This window comes from Mycteria americana, chromosome 28 (genome assembly GCF_035582795.1).
Source record: "Mycteria americana isolate JAX WOST 10 ecotype Jacksonville Zoo and Gardens chromosome 28, USCA_MyAme_1.0, whole genome shotgun sequence".
Classification (NCBI taxonomy): domain Eukaryota; kingdom Metazoa; phylum Chordata; class Aves; order Ciconiiformes; family Ciconiidae; genus Mycteria; species Mycteria americana.
Window position 1 is genome coordinate 1,254,242 of NC_134392.1, and position 18,688 is coordinate 1,272,929.

General features: G+C 70.0%; 1 protein-coding gene across 5 annotated transcripts in view; it reads left to right on the forward strand.

Moving 5' to 3' along the window:
• Positions 1-18,010, forward strand: part of CACNA1A (calcium voltage-gated channel subunit alpha1 A) — a 38,890-nt gene extending 20,880 nt beyond the window's left edge. Inside the window, exons 32-47 of one of the 5 annotated variants that reach the window (XM_075525785.1) lie at positions 69-185; positions 317-382; positions 462-562; positions 3,068-3,218; positions 3,299-3,426; positions 4,292-4,388; positions 7,158-7,263; positions 8,129-8,236; positions 8,316-8,416; positions 8,969-9,072; positions 9,150-9,288; positions 9,849-9,959; positions 10,847-10,882; positions 13,009-13,204; positions 13,668-13,915; positions 17,062-18,010. In XM_075525785.1, the coding sequence (XP_075381900.1) occupies positions 69-185; positions 317-382; positions 462-562; positions 3,068-3,218; positions 3,299-3,426; positions 4,292-4,388; positions 7,158-7,263; positions 8,129-8,236; positions 8,316-8,416; positions 8,969-9,072; positions 9,150-9,288; positions 9,849-9,959; positions 10,847-10,882; positions 13,009-13,204; positions 13,668-13,915; positions 17,062-17,526 (2,274 nt within the window). In that variant the 3' untranslated portion in view covers positions 17,527-18,010. Of the gene's footprint in view, positions 1-68; positions 186-316; positions 383-461; positions 563-3,067; positions 3,219-3,298; positions 3,427-4,291; positions 4,389-4,831; positions 4,929-7,157; positions 7,264-8,128; positions 8,237-8,315; positions 8,417-8,968; positions 9,073-9,149; positions 9,289-9,848; positions 9,960-10,843; positions 10,883-13,008; positions 13,205-13,667; positions 13,916-17,061 lie in introns of all 5 variants that reach the window. The other 4 variants (XM_075525784.1, XM_075525782.1, XM_075525781.1 and 1 more) reach the window with 4 other exon arrangements.
• The last annotated feature ends 678 nt before the right edge of the window (positions 18,011-18,688 follow it).

An 18,688-nucleotide genomic window follows, 5' to 3' on the forward strand; every position in this document is an offset into this window, starting at 1 on the left:
CCGCCGCGGCCCCTGCGGTCCCGGGGCCGGGCCCCGCTCAGCCCCGCTCACCCCTCGTGTCCCCCCAGAACAACTTCATCAACCTCAGCTTCCTGCGGCTCTTCCGGGCAGCGCGGCTCATCAAGCTGCTGCGCCAGGGCTACACCATCCGCATCCTGCTCTGGACCTTCGTCCAGTCCTTCAAGGTGCCGCCCCACGCCCCCCCAAAACCCGCGTCCCCCCTGGCCGCCCCCGCCCCGGGGGGCTGGCAGCCCATCCTGCGCCGGGGGCCGCATCCAGCCCCGGCACGGCGTGACCGGCCCCGCTCTGCCCCCAGGCTCTGCCCTACGTCTGCCTGCTCATCGCCATGCTCTTCTTCATCTACGCCATCATCGGGATGCAGGTGAGAGCCCCCGGCCCCCCCCGGCCCCTCGCCCCGGCCCCCCGCCCCCGCCCCCCCTGAGCCGTCGTGTCCCCCCCAGGTCTTTGGCAACATCGGCATCGAGGAGGAGGATGACGAGTCGGCCATCACCCAGCACAACAACTTCCGCACCTTCTTCCAGGCCCTCATGCTCCTCTTCCGGTGAGTCCCCCGGCACGGTCCCGGTGCCACCTGGAGTACCCAGTGCCATGCTGGTGTCCCCCCTGGCACGGTCCCATCACCATCCAGTGGTACCCAGTGCCATGCCGGTGTGTGTGTCCCCCCCGGCACGGTCCCATCACCATCCAGGGGTACCCAGTGCCATGCCGGTCTGTGTGTCCCCCCCAGCATGGTCCCATCACTATCCAGGGGCACCCAGTGCCATGCTGGTGTGTGTGTCCCCCGGCACGGTCCCATCACCATCCAGGGGCACCCAGTGCCATGCCGGTGTGTGTGTCCCCCCCGGCACGGTCCCATCACCATCCAGGGGTACCCAGTGCCATGCCGGTGTCCCCCCCAGCACGGTCCCATCACCATCCAGTGGTACCCAGTGCCATGCCGGTGTGTGTGTCCCCCCCGGCACGGTCCCATCACCATCCAGGGGTACCCAGTGCCATGCCGGTGTCCCCCCCAGCACGGTCCCATCACCATCCAGTGGTACCCAGTGCCATGCCGGTGTGTGTGTCCCCCCCGGCACGGTCCCATCACCATCCAGGGGCACCCAGTGCCATGCTGGTGTGTGTGTCCCCCGGCACGGTCCCATCACCATCCAGGGGCACCCAGTGCCATGCCGGTGTGTGTGTCCCCCCCGGCACGGTCCCATCACCATCCAGGGGTACCCAGTGCCATGCCGGTGTGTGTGTCCCCCGGCACGGTCCCATCACCATCCAGGGGTACCCAGTGCCATGCCGGTGTCCCCCCCAGCACGGTCCCATCACCATCCAGTGGTACCCAGTGCCATGCCGGTGTGTGTGTCCCCCCCGGCACGGTCCCATCACCATCCAGGGGTACCCAGTGCCATGCCGGTGTGTGTGTCCCCCCCGGCACGGTCCCATCACCATCCAGGGGCACCCAGTGCCATGCCGGTGTGTGTGTCCCCCCCGGCACGGTCCCATCACCATCCAGGGGTACCCAGTGCCATGCCGGTGTGTGTGTCCCCCGGCACGGTCCCATCACCATCCAGGGGTACCCAGTGCCATGCCGGTGTCCCCCCCAGCACGGTCCCATCACCATCCAGTGGTACCCAGTGCCATGCCGGTGTGTGTGTCCCCCCCGGCACGGTCCCATCACCATCCAGGGGTACCCAGTGCCATGCCGGTGTGTGTGTCCCCCCCGGCACGGTCCCATCACCATCCAGGGGCACCCAGTGCCATGCCGGTGTGTGTGTCCCCCCCGGCACGGTCCCATCACCATCCAGGGGCACCCAGTGCCATGCTGGTGTGTGTGTCCCCCGGCACGGTCCCATCACCATCCAGGGGCACCCAGTGCCATGCCGGTGTGTGTGTCCCCCCCGGCACGGTCCCATCACCATCCAGGGGTACCCAGTGCCATGCCGGTGTCCCCCCCAGCACGGTCCCATCACCATCCAGTGGTACCCAGTGCCATGCCGGTGTGTGTGTCCCCCCCGGCACGGTCCCATCACCATCCAGGGGTACCCAGTGCCATGCCGGTGTCCCCCCCAGCACGGTCCCATCACCATCCAGTGGTACCCAGTGCCATGCCGGTGTGTGTGTCCCCCCCGGCACGGTCCCATCACCATCCAGGGGCACCCAGTGCCATGCTGGTGTGTGTGTCCCCCGGCACGGTCCCATCACCATCCAGGGGCACCCAGTGCCATGCCGGTGTGTGTGTCCCCCCCGGCACGGTCCCATCACCATCCAGGGGTACCCAGTGCCATGCCGGTGTGTGTGTCCCCCGGCACGGTCCCATCACCATCCAGGGGTACCCAGTGCCATGCCGGTGTCCCCCCCAGCACGGTCCCATCACCATCCAGTGGTACCCAGTGCCATGCCGGTGTGTGTGTCCCCCCCGGCACGGTCCCATCACCATCCAGGGGTACCCAGTGCCATGCCGGTGTGTGTGTCCCCCCCGGCACGGTCCCATCACCATCCAGGGGCACCCAGTGCCATGCCGGTGTGTGTGTCCCCCCCGGCACGGTCCCATCACCATCCAGGGGTACCCAGTGCCATGCCGGTGTGTGTGTCCCCCGGCACGGTCCCATCACCATCCAGGGGTACCCAGTGCCATGCCGGTGTCCCCCCCAGCACGGTCCCATCACCATCCAGTGGTACCCAGTGCCATGCCGGTGTGTGTGTCCCCCCCGGCACGGTCCCATCACCATCCAGGGGTACCCAGTGCCATGCCGGTGTGTGTGTCCCCCCCGGCACGGTCCCATCACCATCCAGGGGCACCCAGTGCCATGCCGGTGTGTGTGTCCCCCCCGGCACGGTCCCATCACCATCCAGGGGCACCCAGTGCCATGCCGGTGTATGTGTCCCCCCCGGCACGGTCCCATCACCATCCAGGGGTACCCAGTGCCATGTCGGTGTCCCCCCCAGCACGGTCCCATCACCGTCCAGGGGTACCCAGTACCGTGCCAGCCTGTCCCCCCTGCCCGGCCCCCTCCCCGGCCGGGGTCACCCAGCGGCGTCCCCCCCTCTGCCGCAGGAGCGCCACGGGGGAGGCCTGGCACGAGATCATGCTGTCCTGCCTCAGCGGGAAGCCCTGCGACCAGAACTCGGGCATCAAGGAGGATGAGTGCGGCAACGAGTTCGCCTACTTCTACTTCGTCTCCTTCATCTTCCTCTGCTCCTTCCTGGTGAGCCCCAGGGAGCGTGGGGGGACGGACCCCATCCTGGACCCCCCGCCCCGACACCCCCCTCTCGCCCCCCCCCCCAGATGCTGAACCTCTTCGTCGCTGTCATCATGGACAACTTCGAGTACCTGACGCGCGACTCCTCCATCCTGGGCCCCCACCACCTGGACGAGTACGTCCGCGTCTGGGCCGAGTACGACCCCGCTGCCTGGTAAGGACCCCCCCGGGACGGGGGCAGCGGGGGGTGCCCCGGATGCCGGGGTCCCCTCTCGGCGCCGGGGCGCAGCGGCTCCCGGGGGCTTGGCTGGCTGGACCGTCGTCCCCCCCCCCGAGCCGTGCAGCGGGGTCCAGGGGGGTGCAGCAGGTGCCCAAGACCTCCCCCCCCCCCCCGCCCTGGGTCCTCTGGGGCCAGTGGCCCTGGTGTCACTGTCCCCCTGGGAAGGTGCCCCCAGCGGCTGTCCCCGCTGTGGGGGTGTCCCCCCCCCGAGGGGGTGTCCCCCAGGTCCGCCATCCCCACACAGCCGCGGGGGGGCCCGGCCCCCCGGCGCGGCGCTGATTAACCTGTCCTCTCTCAATTGTAGGTGCTCGGCCGCCGGATTTGTCCCTCTTGCCCCCGCCCCGGCCCCCAAACCCCAGCGCAGCGCAAAGGGCCTCGGCCGGACCCAGGGGGTCCCCGGGGGTCCCGCCGGGTGCTGGAGGGTCCCCGCCATGTCCCGGGGGGTCTCTGCTGTGTCCCAGGGTCCCCCGTGGGGGGGGACCAGGCTGCTCTCGGGGTGTCCCGTGATGCTCTGCCAGGCCCTCCGTGCCCTGTACCAGGCTGCGCTGGTCCATACTGGGAGCGGCGGGGATGGAGCCGGGGGGGCTCCAACTCTCCCCGCAACCAACCCGCACCCCTCCCATCCCCATCGCAGCCAAGCGGCGGCAAACCCAGCTCAGCACGGGGGGGGTCCCATCCCCCAGCCCCATCCTCCCCCCCCGCCCCAGGGTCCGTGCCTCAGTTTCCCCGGCCCCTCAGCGCGTCCGCGGTCGCGCGTGTCTCCGGCGTCCGCACTAACCCCCCTGTATTCTTCTTGCAGTGGCCGCATTCATTATAAGGATATGTACAGTTTATTACGCGTAATATCTCCCCCATTGGGCTTAGGCAAGAAATGCCCTCATAGGGTTGCTTGCAAGGTTTGACTTACACTAAAAACCTGCTGAGCATCAACGGAATGAATGTTGCTTATGGTTTCTCGGATATATATATGATATCTCTATATATATATATATACACAGACACGTCCCGCACCCCCGGGGCTGGCCCCAGCCCCCGGCGCGCCGCATGGAGCCCCCCGTCCCTGCCCAGCTCTGCTTGCTGCGCCCCGCGGCCCCCGGCCAGCGCGGCCGGACCCCCAGCGCCGCGGGGCTGCATGGACACCGGCCATCGCCTTCCTCCCCTCCTCCTCCTCCTCCTCCGCGGGGCCCCGGGCTGCGGCCGGCCGGGTTTAAACCTCTTTTTTTTTTTTCCTTATTGGTTTTTTTTTTATTTTTTTTCTCCGCGTCTCTCTGTCTCTCTCGCCTCTTTTTTGTCCTTTTTCTGTCCGATGTCTCTTCCTTCTTGTTCTCTCCGCTCCCAGGGGCCGGCTGACTTTCATGGACATGTATGAAATGCTGAGACATATGTCCCCGCCCCTGGGTTTAGGCAAGAAATGCCCACCCCGTGTTGCTTATAAGGTAGAATAACTCTTCCCACCAGAGCGAAGCCCCCCAAAGCCGTGCCGGTTCCCAGCGGCGGCACCGACTACAGCCCGGCCGATGCTTCTCGGCCTCTTTTTTTTTTTTTTTTTTTGGTTTTGGTTTTGGTTTTTGTTGGTTTTTGTGTTGCTTTTCTCCTCCTGCGGCGAGCCCTGACCGGCGTGGTGGCCGCTGGCCCCACTGAGCCTCCGCGTGTCCCCCAGGACGGGCTGGGTAAGATCCGCCGCCCGAGGAGCGTGTGCCCCCCACCGCCTCCCTGCCCGCCGCGGGCTGGAGGCTCGGGGCCGGACCCCCCAGGAGCCCCTATTGGGGACCCCCCCCATGGGGCTCGGCCACCCCCCCTCCAGAAGCCCCTATTTGGGGTCCGCTATGGGGCTCGGCCACCCCCCCCAGAGCCCCTATTTGGAGATGCCCCCATGGGGCTCAGCCAACTCCCCCAGAAGCCCCTATTTGGGGACCCCCCACCATGGGGCTCAGCCAGCCCCCCGCAGAGACCCTGTTTGGGGTCCCCCATGAGGCTCGGCCAGCCCCCCAAGCATCCTCTATTTGGGGTCAGCCATGGGGCTCGGCCAGCCTCCCCAGGAGCCCCTATTTGGGGTTCCCTGTGGGCCTCAGCCAGACCCCCCAGAAGCCCCTGTTTGGGGTCCCCAATGGGGCTTGGCCTGCCCCCCCTCCCCCCAGGAGCCAGTATTTCGGGTCCCCCCATGGGGCTCAGCCAGCTCCCTCAGAAGCCCCTATTTGGGGACCCCCCCTGATGTGGCTCAGCCAGCCCCCCAAGGATCCCCTCTTTGGGGGGATCCCCCCCCATTGGGCTCAGCCAGCCCGCCCAGAAGCCCCTATTTGGGGTCCCCCCCCGGGGCTGAGCCAGCCCCCCAAGGATCCCCTATTCCCCTATTTGGGGGGATCCCCCCCATTGGGCTCAGCCAGCCCCCCCAGAAGCCCCTATTTGGGGTCCCCCCCCTGGGGCTCAGCCAGCCCCCCAAGGATCCCCTATTTGGGGGGATCCCCCCCATTGGGCTCAGCCAGCCCCCCCAGAAGCCCCTATTTGGGGTCCCCCCCCTGGGGCTCAGCCAGCCCCCCAAGGATCCCCTATTTGGGGGGATCCCCCCCATTGGGCTCAGCCAGCCCCTCCAGAAGCCCCTATTTGGGGTCCCCCCCCTGGGGCTCAGCCAGCCCCCCAAGGATCCCCTTTTTGGGGGGATCCCCCCCATTGGGCTCAGCCAGCCCCCCCAGAAGCCCCTATTTGGGGTCCCCCTGGGGCTCGGCCAGCCCCCCCCTTCCCCCCCCCCCCCGTACTGGGGGTCCCCTGTGGGGCTCGAGGCCGCCTCGCCCAGAGCGGCCCATTTTTAGGGACCCCCACGGGGCTCGCCCTACCCGCCCGGAGGAGCCCCCGCTCGGGCCCCCCCGGGGCTCAGCCCTCCCCCCTCTCCCCATCCCCCCGTCCCTGCAGCCCCCCCCAGCCCCCCCTCCGCCACTCTCCCGCTCCCCATCCCGCCTCCGCCCGCCGCCTCCCTTCCCGGCAGCGAGTCCCCCCGGCCCCGCCCGGCCCCCCCGGCTGCTGCACGGCCCGCGCCCCCCGGCCGCGGGGGCTACAGGTGCTCGGGAGCTGCATCGTGGGGCGCGGGGGGCCGGGGGGCGTGGGGACCCTGCGTCTCCGTGCCTCAGTTTCCCCATCGGCATTGCTCGCTCTCTGCCCTGCTGCTCTGCACCCCCACCCCCCCTCCCCGGGGTGCATGGGGGGGTCCCTGCTCTTTGCGGGGGGGGGGGAACCTTCCACCACCCGCTTGGCACTGGGAGCTGGGGAGGGCGCGGGGCACCGTGGGGCTGAGGCCTGGCAAACTCATCGCTTCTCCCCCCCCCAGCCCAGGCACGTGTCCCTTCCCCCCCCCCCCCCCCCGGATGCCGGTTTGCACCCAGAGAAGCCCCGGCCGCCCCCCCCGTCCCCGGAGCCCCCCCCGCTGCATGCGCTGCCCGCTGCATGCGCTGCCCGCCCGGACGCCGGGGTCCCGCTTGGCCGTGCCGTGCCCCCCACCCCGGGCGTTTGGCGGCCTGGGGAGAAGGCGGGGGGCCGGGGGGGCTCGGGGAGGGCGGCGGGGGGCACGCCTCGGTCTCCCCGGCGGCTGCGGGGCGGCCCCCGCCTTCTCGCCAGCCCCGGGCGCGGCGGGAGGGGGCGGCGGCTGACGCCCCCCGTTCTGCTCGGCCCCGCAGCGGCTGCTCCGCATGGACCTGCCGGTGGCCGACGACAACACGGTGCACTTCAACTCCACCCTCATGGCCCTGATCCGCACCGCCCTCGACATCAAGATCGCCAAAGGCAAGGGGGGACGGGGACGGGGGACGGGGACCCCGGCGGGAGGGGGAGCAGGGTCCTCGAGGGGACGGGGATGGGGACTCTGGGGGCACGGCAGCCCTGGGGGGACAGGGGCCCTGAGGGGTTGGGTACCAGGTCGCTGGGGACCGGGGTGCTGGAGGGGTGGGGACAAGGATGGGGACTCTGGGGGTACGGGGATCCTGGAGGGATGGGGACAAGGATGGGGACTCTGGGGGTACAGGGATCCTGGAGGGATGGGGACAAGGATGGGGACTCTGGGGGTACGGGGATCCTGGAGGGATGGGGACAAGGATGAGGACTCTGGGGTATGGGGATCCTGGAGACAGGGGGTCAAGGACCTGAGGGGATGTGGCCCAAGACCCGGAGGGGGACAGGGACCCCGAGGGGCTGGGGACCAGGTCCCTGGGGACCAGGGTGCTGGGGGGATGGGGATGAGGATGGGGACTCTGGGCGTACGGGGATCCTGGAGATTTGGGGATGAAGACCTGAGAGAATGTGGCCCAAGGCCCGGGGGGGACAGAGACCCTGGGGACATGGGGACAGGGGTCCCTTGGGTGACAAGGACAGGGACGGGGTCCCTGGGGGTGGAGGGGACAAGAACTGGGAGCCCAGGGATGGAGGTCCCTGAGGAATCGGGGAAAGGGGGGACGGGGGGACAGGGGGACATCAGGGGAAGGGGGTCCAAGGGAGACAGGATCCATGAGGCCGTGGCAGGGCAGAACTGTCCCTGGGGGGGACAGAGAGGTCCCCATGGGGTAGGTGAGGGGAGGGGGTGGGGGGGGCTCCCCTGGGGGGACAGGGACGAGCGGTCCCCGAGGGGACGGGGCGCTCAGCCCTCTCTCCGCAGGGGGAGCCGACAAGCAGCAGATGGATGCGGAGCTCCGCAAGGAGATGATCGCCATCTGGCCCAACCTCTCCCCCAAAAACCTGGACCTGCTCGTCACCCCCCACAAGTGTAAGGGACCGTCCCCATCCCCATCCCTGTCCCCATGCCCGTCCCCATCCCCGTCCCCCCTCACCCTCTGCGCCCACAGCCACCGACCTGACGGTGGGGAAGATCTACGCCGCGATGATGATCATGGAGTACTACCGGCAGAGCAAAGCCAAGAAGCTGCAGGCCATGCGGGAGGAGCAGGTGGGGCCAGCACGAGCACCCCAAACCCGTCCCCTCCCCGCAGCCCTGCGGTGTCCCCATCCCAGCCCCGTCCCCTCCCCATCTCCCTCCAGGGTCCCAGCCCAGCCCCATCCTCTCCTCTGCCACCTCCCGCATCCCCATCCTAGTCTTGTCCCCTTCCCAAGTCCCTCCCGTGTCCCCATCCCATCCCCAAGCATCCCTCCAGTGTCCCTATTCCAGCTCTGTCCCCTCCTCTGCCACCTCCGGTGTCCCCATCCCAGCCCTGTCCCCTTCCCCATGTCTCTCCAGTGTCCACATCCCCATCTCCAAGTGTCTCAGCTCCATCCCATCTTCGTGTCCCCATCCCCAAGCATCCCTCCAGTGTCCCCATCCCAGCTCTGTCCCCTTCCCAAGTCCCTCCTGTGTCCCCATCCCCTCCCCATGTCCCCATCCCATCCCCCACTGTCCCAGCTCCGTCCCCTCCCTGTGTCCCCACGTCCCAGCCCCGTACTCCCCGTGCCGCGTCCCCGCCATCTCCCTGCCCTGTCCCCAGCCGCTCTCGTGTCCCCGCAGAACCGGACGCCGCTGATGTTCCAGCGCATGGAGCCACCGTCCCCCACGCAGGAGGGGACCCCGGGGCCGGACGTGGTGCCCACAGCCGAGCCGGGCGCGGGGCTGTAAGTGCCGTGGGCCCCATCCTGCCCCTGCCTGGTGCAGGGCGGCCGGGAGGGGGCTGAGCCGCCTCTGCCCCCAGGGCCGCGCGCGACGGGGGCCTGAAGGAGAGTCAGTCCTGGGTCACCCAGCGCGCCCAGGAGATGTTCCAGAAAACAGGGACCTGGAGCCCCGAGCGGGGACACCCCGAGGACATCCCCAACAGCCGCCCCAACTCCCAGGTGAGGGGCTGCACCCCCCCCGGGTCCCCCAAGCCCCAGCCAGCCCCACGTCCCTCCAGCCCCCATGTCCCCAGGTGTCCCCTGAGCCCCATCTCCCCCATCTCCCCCATCTCCATCCATCCTCCGTGTCCCTGGGGGTCCCCTGAGCCCCATCTCCCCCATCTCCATCCATCCTCCGTGTCCCCGGGGGTCCCCTGAGCCCCATCTCCCCCCTTTCCATCTGGCCCCTGTGTCCCCAGGCACCCCCTGAGCCCCATCTTTCCCGTGTCCATCCCTCCCCCATGTCCCCCATCTCCATCCATCCTCCGTGTCCCCGGGGGTCCCCTGAGCCCCATCTCCCCTGTGTCCCTCTGGCCCCCGTGTCCCTTGGGGTCCCCTGAGCCTCATCTCCCCCATGTCCATTCATCCCCCATGTCCTCAAAGGGGTCCCCGTGTCCCCTGGTTCCTGCCCCCCCCCCAACTCTGCATGGCACCCCGCTGTGCCTGGGGGGGGATGTCCCTGGTTTCGGTGCTGCCCACTGTGCCTCAGTTTCCCCCGCTGACGCCCCGGTCCCCTGCAGTTGGTGGAGATGCGCGAGATGGCGAAGGACGGCTACTCCGACAGCGACTACCTGCCCATGGAGGGGCACGGCCGCGCCGCCTCCATGCCTCGGCTCCCTGCCGAAAACCAGGTGAGGGGACCCCTTCTGGGGTGCTGCCGGCCACGGCCACGGCCCCACCGCCTGCGCCAGCCGAGGGGCACCTGGCACGGCTGTCCCTGTCCCCAGAGGGACACCGGAGACGGTCCCCAGGCTCGGCACCAGAACCCCATAGCCCCCCTGCAGCCCCCTCCCACGCTGCTGTGGCCACTGATGCTTTAATGGGGGGGGGGGGGGGTGTGGCTTATGGGGGGCCGGGACGCCTGGTCTGCGCTGTGGTGGCCGAGGGCAGTGGGGGCCCGGTGGGGTGTGACCCTGCTGATGCACCCGATGGCAGGAGCAGTGTCCCGTGCGTGTCCCCAAATGGCTGCAGCTGCCGGGCCAGGGGCTTTGCGGGGGGGGCATGAGCATGGCGGCAGGGGGCTGGGGGGGGCATGAAGCTGGGGGAGAAGTGCCACCGCCCCCTGGTCAGAGCCGCAGCCATGGGGCGGCCAGGCGGCCACCGGTCCCCGTGTGGGGACGCTCCTGCGTCCGCTCCAGCGCAGAGGCAAGCCTGTTCCGGCACAGGCGCACGCGTCCCCCCCCAGCAGCCGCGAAGCGGGGGACCGCAGCCGCCCTGGTGCCCGCCGACGCGGATTGGCGTCCTCTGTGCCAGCGGGTGCCACCGGCTTTGGGGGTGTCACCCCCCCCCCCCCCCCGCGTGCCCGGGGCTGGGGACAGGGACAGGGACGGACCGGGACAGGGATGCTCTGGCTGCTCTGCTCATTGCTGCTGCTCGCCCGGCCAGCGCTTGGCTCCGTGCGGGGTGACCCCGTCCCGCTCCCCGCTCCCGGGCCCCCCCGCCCCCGCCGGCCCCGTGTTTACTCTGGTCTCTCTCTCTCTCCCGGCTCTGCGGGCACCGCCTGGGCTGGCTCTAGCAGAGGAGGAAGGTCCGACCCCGAGGGAATAACCTCAGTGTAGGTACCGCCGGGCCCCGCCAGAGCCCCCCGCTCCGCCTGCTCCTGCCCCGGCCCCCTGCCCCGTGCAGCCGCCCCGCCGGCTCCACCCGCCCTCTGCCTCCATCCGTCCCTCCGGCAGTCCCTCCGTCCATCCCTCCACCCAGCATTGCTCTTACCTTGCTGTCCCCTGCTCCAGCCATCTCTGTCCCAGCAGCTCCTGGTCTTCATCACTCTCCTTTCACGGCTGCATCCCTCCCTCCATCCCTCCCTGCTTCCCTCCATCCCTCTGTCCATCCCTCTGTCCATCCCTCCCTGCTTCCCTTGCTCCATCCCTCCCTGCATCCCTGCATCCCTCCCTCCATCCCTCTGTCCATCCCTCCCTCCATCCCTCCCTGCATCCCTGCATCCCTGCATCCCTCGCTCCATCCCTCCCTGCGTCCCTGCGTCCCTCCCTCCATCCCTCTGTCCATCCCTCCCTGCTTCCTTACCTGCTTCCCTCCGTGCTTCCCTCCATCCCTCCCTGCTTTCCCTCCATCCCTCTGTCCATCCCTCTGTCCATCCCTCCCTTCATCCCTGCATCCCTGCGTCCCTCCCTCCATCCCTCTGTCCACCCCTCTGTCCATCCCTCCCTCCATCCCTCCCTCCATCCAGCCACCGTGCCCTTGCACCAGCTCTCCTTCTATCCAGACTTTATTCATTCCTCCGTCCTCTGTCCCTCCGTCCTTCCGTCCCTCCGTCCTCCCAGCCCACTCTCCCTCCCTGTCTCTCTGTCCTGTCTATCCAGGGGCACCCGCTCACCACCCGTCTCCTGACTCTTCCCTGTCTGTCTGTCCATCCGTTCCCAGACCCCATCCCCACCCCCCCCCTTGGCCCCCCCGTGCCCCCCTCTTGTCCCTCCCCTCCGTGTCCCATCCCCTGGGCCACCTCAGGCCACCCGGACCCTCGTCGCCCCATGTGCCAGCACCAGCGTGGCCAGTGAGAAGCAGCGTCCTTGTCCCTCTGTCCCCGTCCCCCTGTCCTCCCCCCCTCCCCCCCCCCGGTGACCAGCGACCCTCAGGGGTCCCCGGCGGCAGCGGCGCAGCTCAATGGTTAGAGCAGCGGGGGGGGGGTCTGTCCCGAGGGCTGAGATGCTGCACCGGAGCGTGTCCGTCCCCAGGGCCACGGGGACACAGGGACAGGGGACGTCGTGTCCCTCCCAGCCCAGCTGTGGGACCCCCAGCAGGGAGCACAGTGCGCCGGCACCCAGCGAGGCTTAGGGGCCGTGGGGACAGCGGGTGGCCCGGCAGGGCACGGCTCCAGCGGCTGCAGGGACGGCTCCAGCGGGAGGTGTGGGGACACCGGTCCCGGCTGCGGGGAAGATCCTGCACCGGCGGCAAGAGGGGAGCAGGGCCGGAGGGATGGGGCTGGGGGGGCTGCGGCCGAGGGATGGGGCAGGACGGGAGGGAAGGGGAGAGGGAGGCAAGCTGGGACGTACAGAAGGACGGACGGACGGACAGACAGATGGATGGACAGAGAGATGGATGGATGCATGGATGGATGGACGGAGAGATGGATGGATGGATGGATGGAGGGATGGATGGATAGACAGAGATGGATGGATGGATGGATGGACGGAGAGATGGATGGATGGATGGATGGATGGACGGACGGATGGACGGAGAGATGGATGGATGGACAAGTGGATGGATGGATGGATGGATGGATGGATGGATGGATGGATGGATGGATGGACGGACAAGTGGATGGATGGATGGATGGATGGACAAGTGGATGGATGGATGGATGGATGGACGGATGGACGGAGAGATGGATGGATGGACAAGTGGATGGATGGATGGATGGACAGAGAGATGGATGCATGGATGGACGGACGGATGGATGGATGGATGGACGGATGGACGGAGAGATGGATGGATGGATGGATGGATGGATGGATGGATGGATGGACAGACAAGTGGATGGGTGGATGGATGGATGGATGGACAAGTGGATGGATGGACGGATGGATAGCTGGAGGGATGAAGAGATACAAATGGGCCAGCGCACACAGGTAACTCTTCTCTCGAGTCCCCCCTGCCGCAGGAGCCGGCCCCCCCGGCCCCCTGGGCTCCCCCGGACCGTCCCCGCTCTGCTCTCACCCGCAGACCATCTCGGACGCCAGCCCCATGAAGCGCTCGGCCTCCATGCTGGGCCACCCGCGCGCCCGGGGCATCCGCCTGGACGACTACTCCCTGGAGCGCGTCATCCCCGAGGACGGCCAGCGGCACCACCAGCGCCGGCGGGAACGGAGCCACCGCGCCTCCGAGCGCTCCCTCAGCCGCTACACCGACGTGGACACAGGTGGGACCCCACGGTCCCCCCCCACCTCCACCCTCCCCTGGGGCACCCCACACCTCCCACCCAGGCGTCCCGTGGGTCACACCATCTTCTCCTGCCCCAGGTGTCCCCAAGGCCACCCTGTCCCTCTGCTGGGTCCTCTTCATCTCCTGACCCAGGTGTCCTCAAGGCCACCCTCTCTTCTCCTGCCCTGGGTGTCCCCTGGGCCACCTCATCTCCTCCACCAGGTCCCCATCTCCACATCCTGTGTCCCCAGGGTGCCCCATTGCCTCCACTGGGTCCCCACCTCCTGCTCCAGGTGTCCCCTGGGCCACCCCATCTCCTCCACTGGGTCCCCACATCCTTCCACCTTGGGTGTCCCCTGGGCCACCCCATCTCTGCCACCGGGTCCCCACCTCCTCCCGCCCCGACTGCTCCCCCCGTGTCCCCCCCTCTGCCATCCCCCACCACCCCCCATCTCCCGCAGGGCTGGGCACGGACCTCAGCGTCACGACGCAGTCGGGTGACCTCCCGCCCAAGGAGCGGGACCCGGAGCGGGGCCGTGCCAAGGACCGCAAGCACCGGCACCACCACCACCACCACCACCACCACCACGGCCCCGGGGACAAGGAGCGCTGTCCCCCCGAGCGGCACGACTACGGGCGGCCCCGCTCCCGCGACCGCCGCTGGTCCCGCTCCCCCAGCGAGGGCCGGGAGCACGCGGCCCCCCGGCAGGTGGGTGCCACCCTCTGCTCCCCCCTCCGCCTCTAGGCAGCAGGGGGGTGCGGGGACCCCCCCACCCATGGGGGGCAAGGGCTGCCTCCCCCGGACGGGTCCCCGGCGGCCTCCGGCTCGGGGTTCAACCAAAGACCCCCCCCGTCCCCGGGACGCCCCCCACCCGCTGGCGCTGGCCAGACTGCCGGGGGGCATTGGAACCCCCCCAGGGTCTGCGGCCGCTTGGGTGATGTGGGGAGTGTCCCGTCCCCCCCCATTCTGCCCACCCCAGTTTATACTGGTGGCATCCAGGATCCCAGTTTCACCAGCAGATCCCCTTCAGCACCCCTCCTTGGGGGGGGGTGTCCAGCCCCCCCCCCCCAGGAGGGGCAGCACGCAGAGGGAGGGCGATAGAGGGGGCGACACGAGGCCACCCCTCGGGAGGATCTGGGGGTGCAAGGGGGGGTGGCGGTTGGCCGCGGCGATGCTTCGACCCCTCCGGATGCCCCCCCACCCCCTTTCCGCTCTCGGCCCCCCCCGCCCGTCCCTGCCCGCACAGAGCCACCTCGCTTGGCCCCCCCGGTGCCCCCAGCTGCTTGGGGGGGGGCCTGCCTTGATTCACCTCTCTGTTTCCCCATCGCTGTGCTTTGGCTGCGCTGTCACGGCGAGGGGTGGCCCAGGTAAGCTGTTCGGGGCCCCCCACCGTCTGCTCCGGCCCCCCCCAGGCTCCAGTGACCCCCTCGGCCACGCTGGAAAGTTTGGAACGAAGGTGCCCCCCCCCCCCCCCGACCCCCCACCCACGCACCCCCCGATGAGGGGCACCGCACCCGGCTGGTCCCTGCATGGGGACGTGGCCCCCAGAGGAGCCTTTTTGTTGCCCCCGGCTGTTTTGGGGTGATCTCCCCCCCCCATCTTCAGGGGACGTGCCTCCAGATGGGGCAGGAGCAGGACCACGGAGCTCCCCCCAGGCCAGAGGTGGGGTGGAGGGACCCCCCCCAGCCCTGCATTGGGGTGCACAGCCCCATGTGCCCAGGGTTGGGGTGCAGGGACCCCCCCCCAGCCCTGCATTGGGGCGCACAGCCCCATGTACTCAGGGTTGGGGTGCAGGGACCCCCCCCCAGCCCTGCATTGGGGCGCACAGCCCCATGTGCCCAGGGTTGGGGTGCAGGGACCCCCCCCCAGCCCTGCTTTGGGGTGCACGGCTGCACTAACTGCATCAGGGGCCTCAGCCCTTCCAGCCGGGTTTGGGGGCACCCCACTAGTCCTGGGGAGGGGGGGGCATGGCCCCTACACTGAGGTTTGGGGGTGCACAAGCCCCCTCCAGCCCTGGGTTGAGGCACGCAGCCCTGCCAGGGTGATGGCATTGGGGTACACAGCCCTGCACCCCAGGATAGGTGCTGGGGTCCTCACCACCCTGGATTGGGGTGCACAGACCCCCCCCCCACCTTGATAGGCAGGGGGTGCACAGACCCCAAAAGCCTGAACTGGGGGGACCGTCCCCTGCACCCTCCGGCCAGGCATTGGGGTGCACCGTCCCCACAGCCCTGGGTCGGGGTGCGTGGTCCTTGCAGCGTCAGGTCCCCACAATCCAGGACTGGGGTGCATGGTCCCCACTGGTTCCAGACTGGGGTGCCCGGACCCCGAACCCCGGGGCCCTCCAGGTAATGGATTGGGGTTCACGGTCACCTGACCCCAGGCCCCCCCAGGTAACACATCGGCACAGTCGTCCCCCCCGCAGGTCCCAGATTGGGGTGCACAGTCCCCAAACCCCAGGTAACAGTTTGGGGTGCAGGGTTCTGACTCTTCCAAACTTCTCCAGCCCCTGCTCCCCCCCATCTCTCCCGGCTGAACCCCGACACCCCCCCCCCCCCCGAGCTTTGGTTTCTTTTGCCTTGCGAGTGGCTTTGGGGGGACCCGGCAGCCCCCCCCCATCCCTTCCCCTTGGACCCCTCCCTGCACCCCCCGGCACCCCCAGCCCGCAGCCGCCTCCAGCCGCCCCGGCCCCCCCGCCCCCCCCCGCCTCTTCTCACTTCTCTTCCCCTCTGCTCTCTCGTTTGTTTTTTCTCCCCCCCCCCCCGTGTCCTCGCTGCTTTTCTCTGGGCCCCCCCTTTCCCCCCATCCCCGCCTGGGCCCCCCTCGTGTCTGCATGGCCCGTGGCTGTGACCCCCCCGTGGCTGTGACCCCCCCTGTCTGTGATCCCTCATGGCTGTGACCCCCCCCAATGTCTCTGCTTGTGTCCGTCCCCCCGTGTCCCCCAAACCCATATCTGTGTCCCTTATGTCCATGACCCCCCCACGTCCCCTGACCCTCCCCATACCGGTGATCCCATGTCCGTGACCCCCCCATGTCCATCCCCGTGTCCCTGTTGTCCATGTCCCCTGTGTCCTCTCCACCCATGGCCCCTCTCTCCCGTGTCCATGTCCCTGGTCCCCATCCCTTCCCGTCCATGCCCCCCATGTTGTCCTCGTGTCTGGGTCCCCCCATGTCCACACCTCGTGTCTTTCCCCCTGTCCCCCATGTCCATGCCCCCCCGTGTCCCTCGTGTTGTCCCTGCATCCATGTCCATGCCCCATGTCCCCTGTGTCCATGTCCTCCGTGTCCACCCCGCTGTGTCCTTTCCCCTGTGTCCCCCATGTCCGTGTCCCTCCCATGTCCATGTCCCTCGTGTTCTCCCCGTGTCCCCTGTGCTCACACTCCATGTCCTTTCCCCTGTCCCCTTTGTCCACCCCCGTGTCCTCCCCCGTGCCCCCCATGTCCATGTCCTCTGTGTCCATGCCCCCCCGTGTCCACATCCCCCGTGTCCACCCCGTGTCCTTTCCCGTGTCCCCCATGCCCACGCCCCCTATCCACCGCTGTGTCCTTTCCCATGCCCCTCGTGTCCGTGTCCCCCGTGTCCTCTCCCATGTCCTTTCCTGTGCCCCCATCTCCACGCCCCCCGTGTCCGTGTCCCCCGTGTCCTTTGCTGTGCCCCTCATGCCCATGCCCATCTGTGTCCGTGTTCCCCTGTGCCCCCCGTGTCCGTGTCCCTCGTGTCCACCTCGTGTCCCTTCCCATGTCCCCCGTGTCCGCCCCCGTGTCCTCTCCGTGCCCCCCCTCTCCACGCCCCCGCGTGTCCGTGCCCCCTGGCCTCCCCCGCCGTGATCCCCGGTGTCTCGGTGTTGCTGTAGGGCAGTAGTTCGGTGAGCGGCAGCCCGGTGCTCTCCACCTCGGGGACCAGCACGCCCCGCCGCGCCCGCCGCCAGCTCCCGCCGACCCCCGCCACGCCGCGGCCGCACGTCTCCTACTCCCCCGCCGCCCGCCGCCCCCCGCCCGCCGCGCCGCCCCCCGCCCGCGGGCCCCGCCGCCCGCCGCCCCCCGCCGCCGCCGCCCCCGCCTCGCCCCGCGCCGCCCGCCCCGCCGCCCGCTGGACCGACGCCCCCCGCGGGCCCCGCGACCCGGAGCCGCCGCTCGACGGACGCGGCCCCCGGGCCCCCCGACCCGGCGGCGGCGGCGGCGGCGGGGGGGGCCCGGGCCCGTCGCCCCCCCGGCCCGGGCGGCGGCTGCCCAACGGCTACTACCCGGGGCACGGCGCCGGGAAGGGGCGGCCCGGCCTCCGCGACCCCTACAGCGAGACGGACGATGACTGCTGCTAGCGGCGCCTCCGACGACCTATCGCGACAGGGCGCCGTCGCGACCGGCGCCGCGACATATCGCGGCGGGGGGGGTGGACGCCACCCCCCGCCCCCCCCCCCGCCCGCTCCCGGGGCTATGGATGAGTTTTATCATCTGGAGGAGCCGCCGCCGCCAACGCGGGGGGCGGCCCCGGGACCCCCCCCCCCCCAGCCCCGCCGGGGCGCGGCGCCCCGGGCCGGGAGGAGCCGCCGGGGCGGGAACCGGCCGCGGGCCGCGGGAAGCGGAGCCCGGGGCGGCTCCGGGCCGGGCACCGGCAGCGGGCAGCGGGCACCGGCGCCGCCGGACACCCCCCCCCCGCCCGGGGCACGGAGGCGGCGGGGCCGGGGCTGCCGCCATTGCATGAACCGAGTTACCGAAACCAGAAATAAAGATAAAAAAGAAAAAAAAAAAAAAAAAAAAAAAAGACAAAACCCCCGAAAACCCCAGAACGAACGAAACCATTAAAAAAGAGGAATTTTGGATCGAGCCCTTCTCGCTGCTTCCCGGGATCGGGCCCCGACGGCGGCGGGGGGCACCGGGGGGTCCCGGGGCAGCTCGTCCCGGCCCCCCCAGCCCCGGGGGACCCGGGCGTGCCGGCGCCCGAGCCCTCCCCCGCCGCCGCAGGAACGAGGAAGCGGCGGAGCCAGGAAACGTCGCAGCCCCGCCCGGGGCACCGGGGGACACGGACACGGGGGTGGGGGAGGGGGGTGGTGGTGGGGGCGACGACGACACGGACACGGGGGAGACACGGGGCCCCTCCTGGAGCCAGCAGCATCCCGGTCCCTGCGCCCCGGGCGGGGTCCCCCGGCGGGACCGGGGCAGCCGGTTTGGGCCCAGCGCGGCGCGGGGGCGGGGGGGGGGAAGGACCGGGCCAGGCGAGCCCACGCACCCACGGCGGGGCCCAGCTCAGCCCCGGTGCCGCGGGGATGGACGGTGGGGGACTCCGCTAAGCGGGAACCCAGCCCGCCACCCCCCGCCCTCCTCTCCCCCTCCCCCCCCCCGGGGACACAGGCATCCGGGCGCCCGCCCTGCCCCTCCCCCCCCCCGGCTCAACCCCCGCGTGGGCAGCACGTGGAGCTTCCCGGAACCGGGGGGTTCCCCCACCCGGGTCCGCTCCCCGCGGGGTTGGGGTCTCCCCGCCCC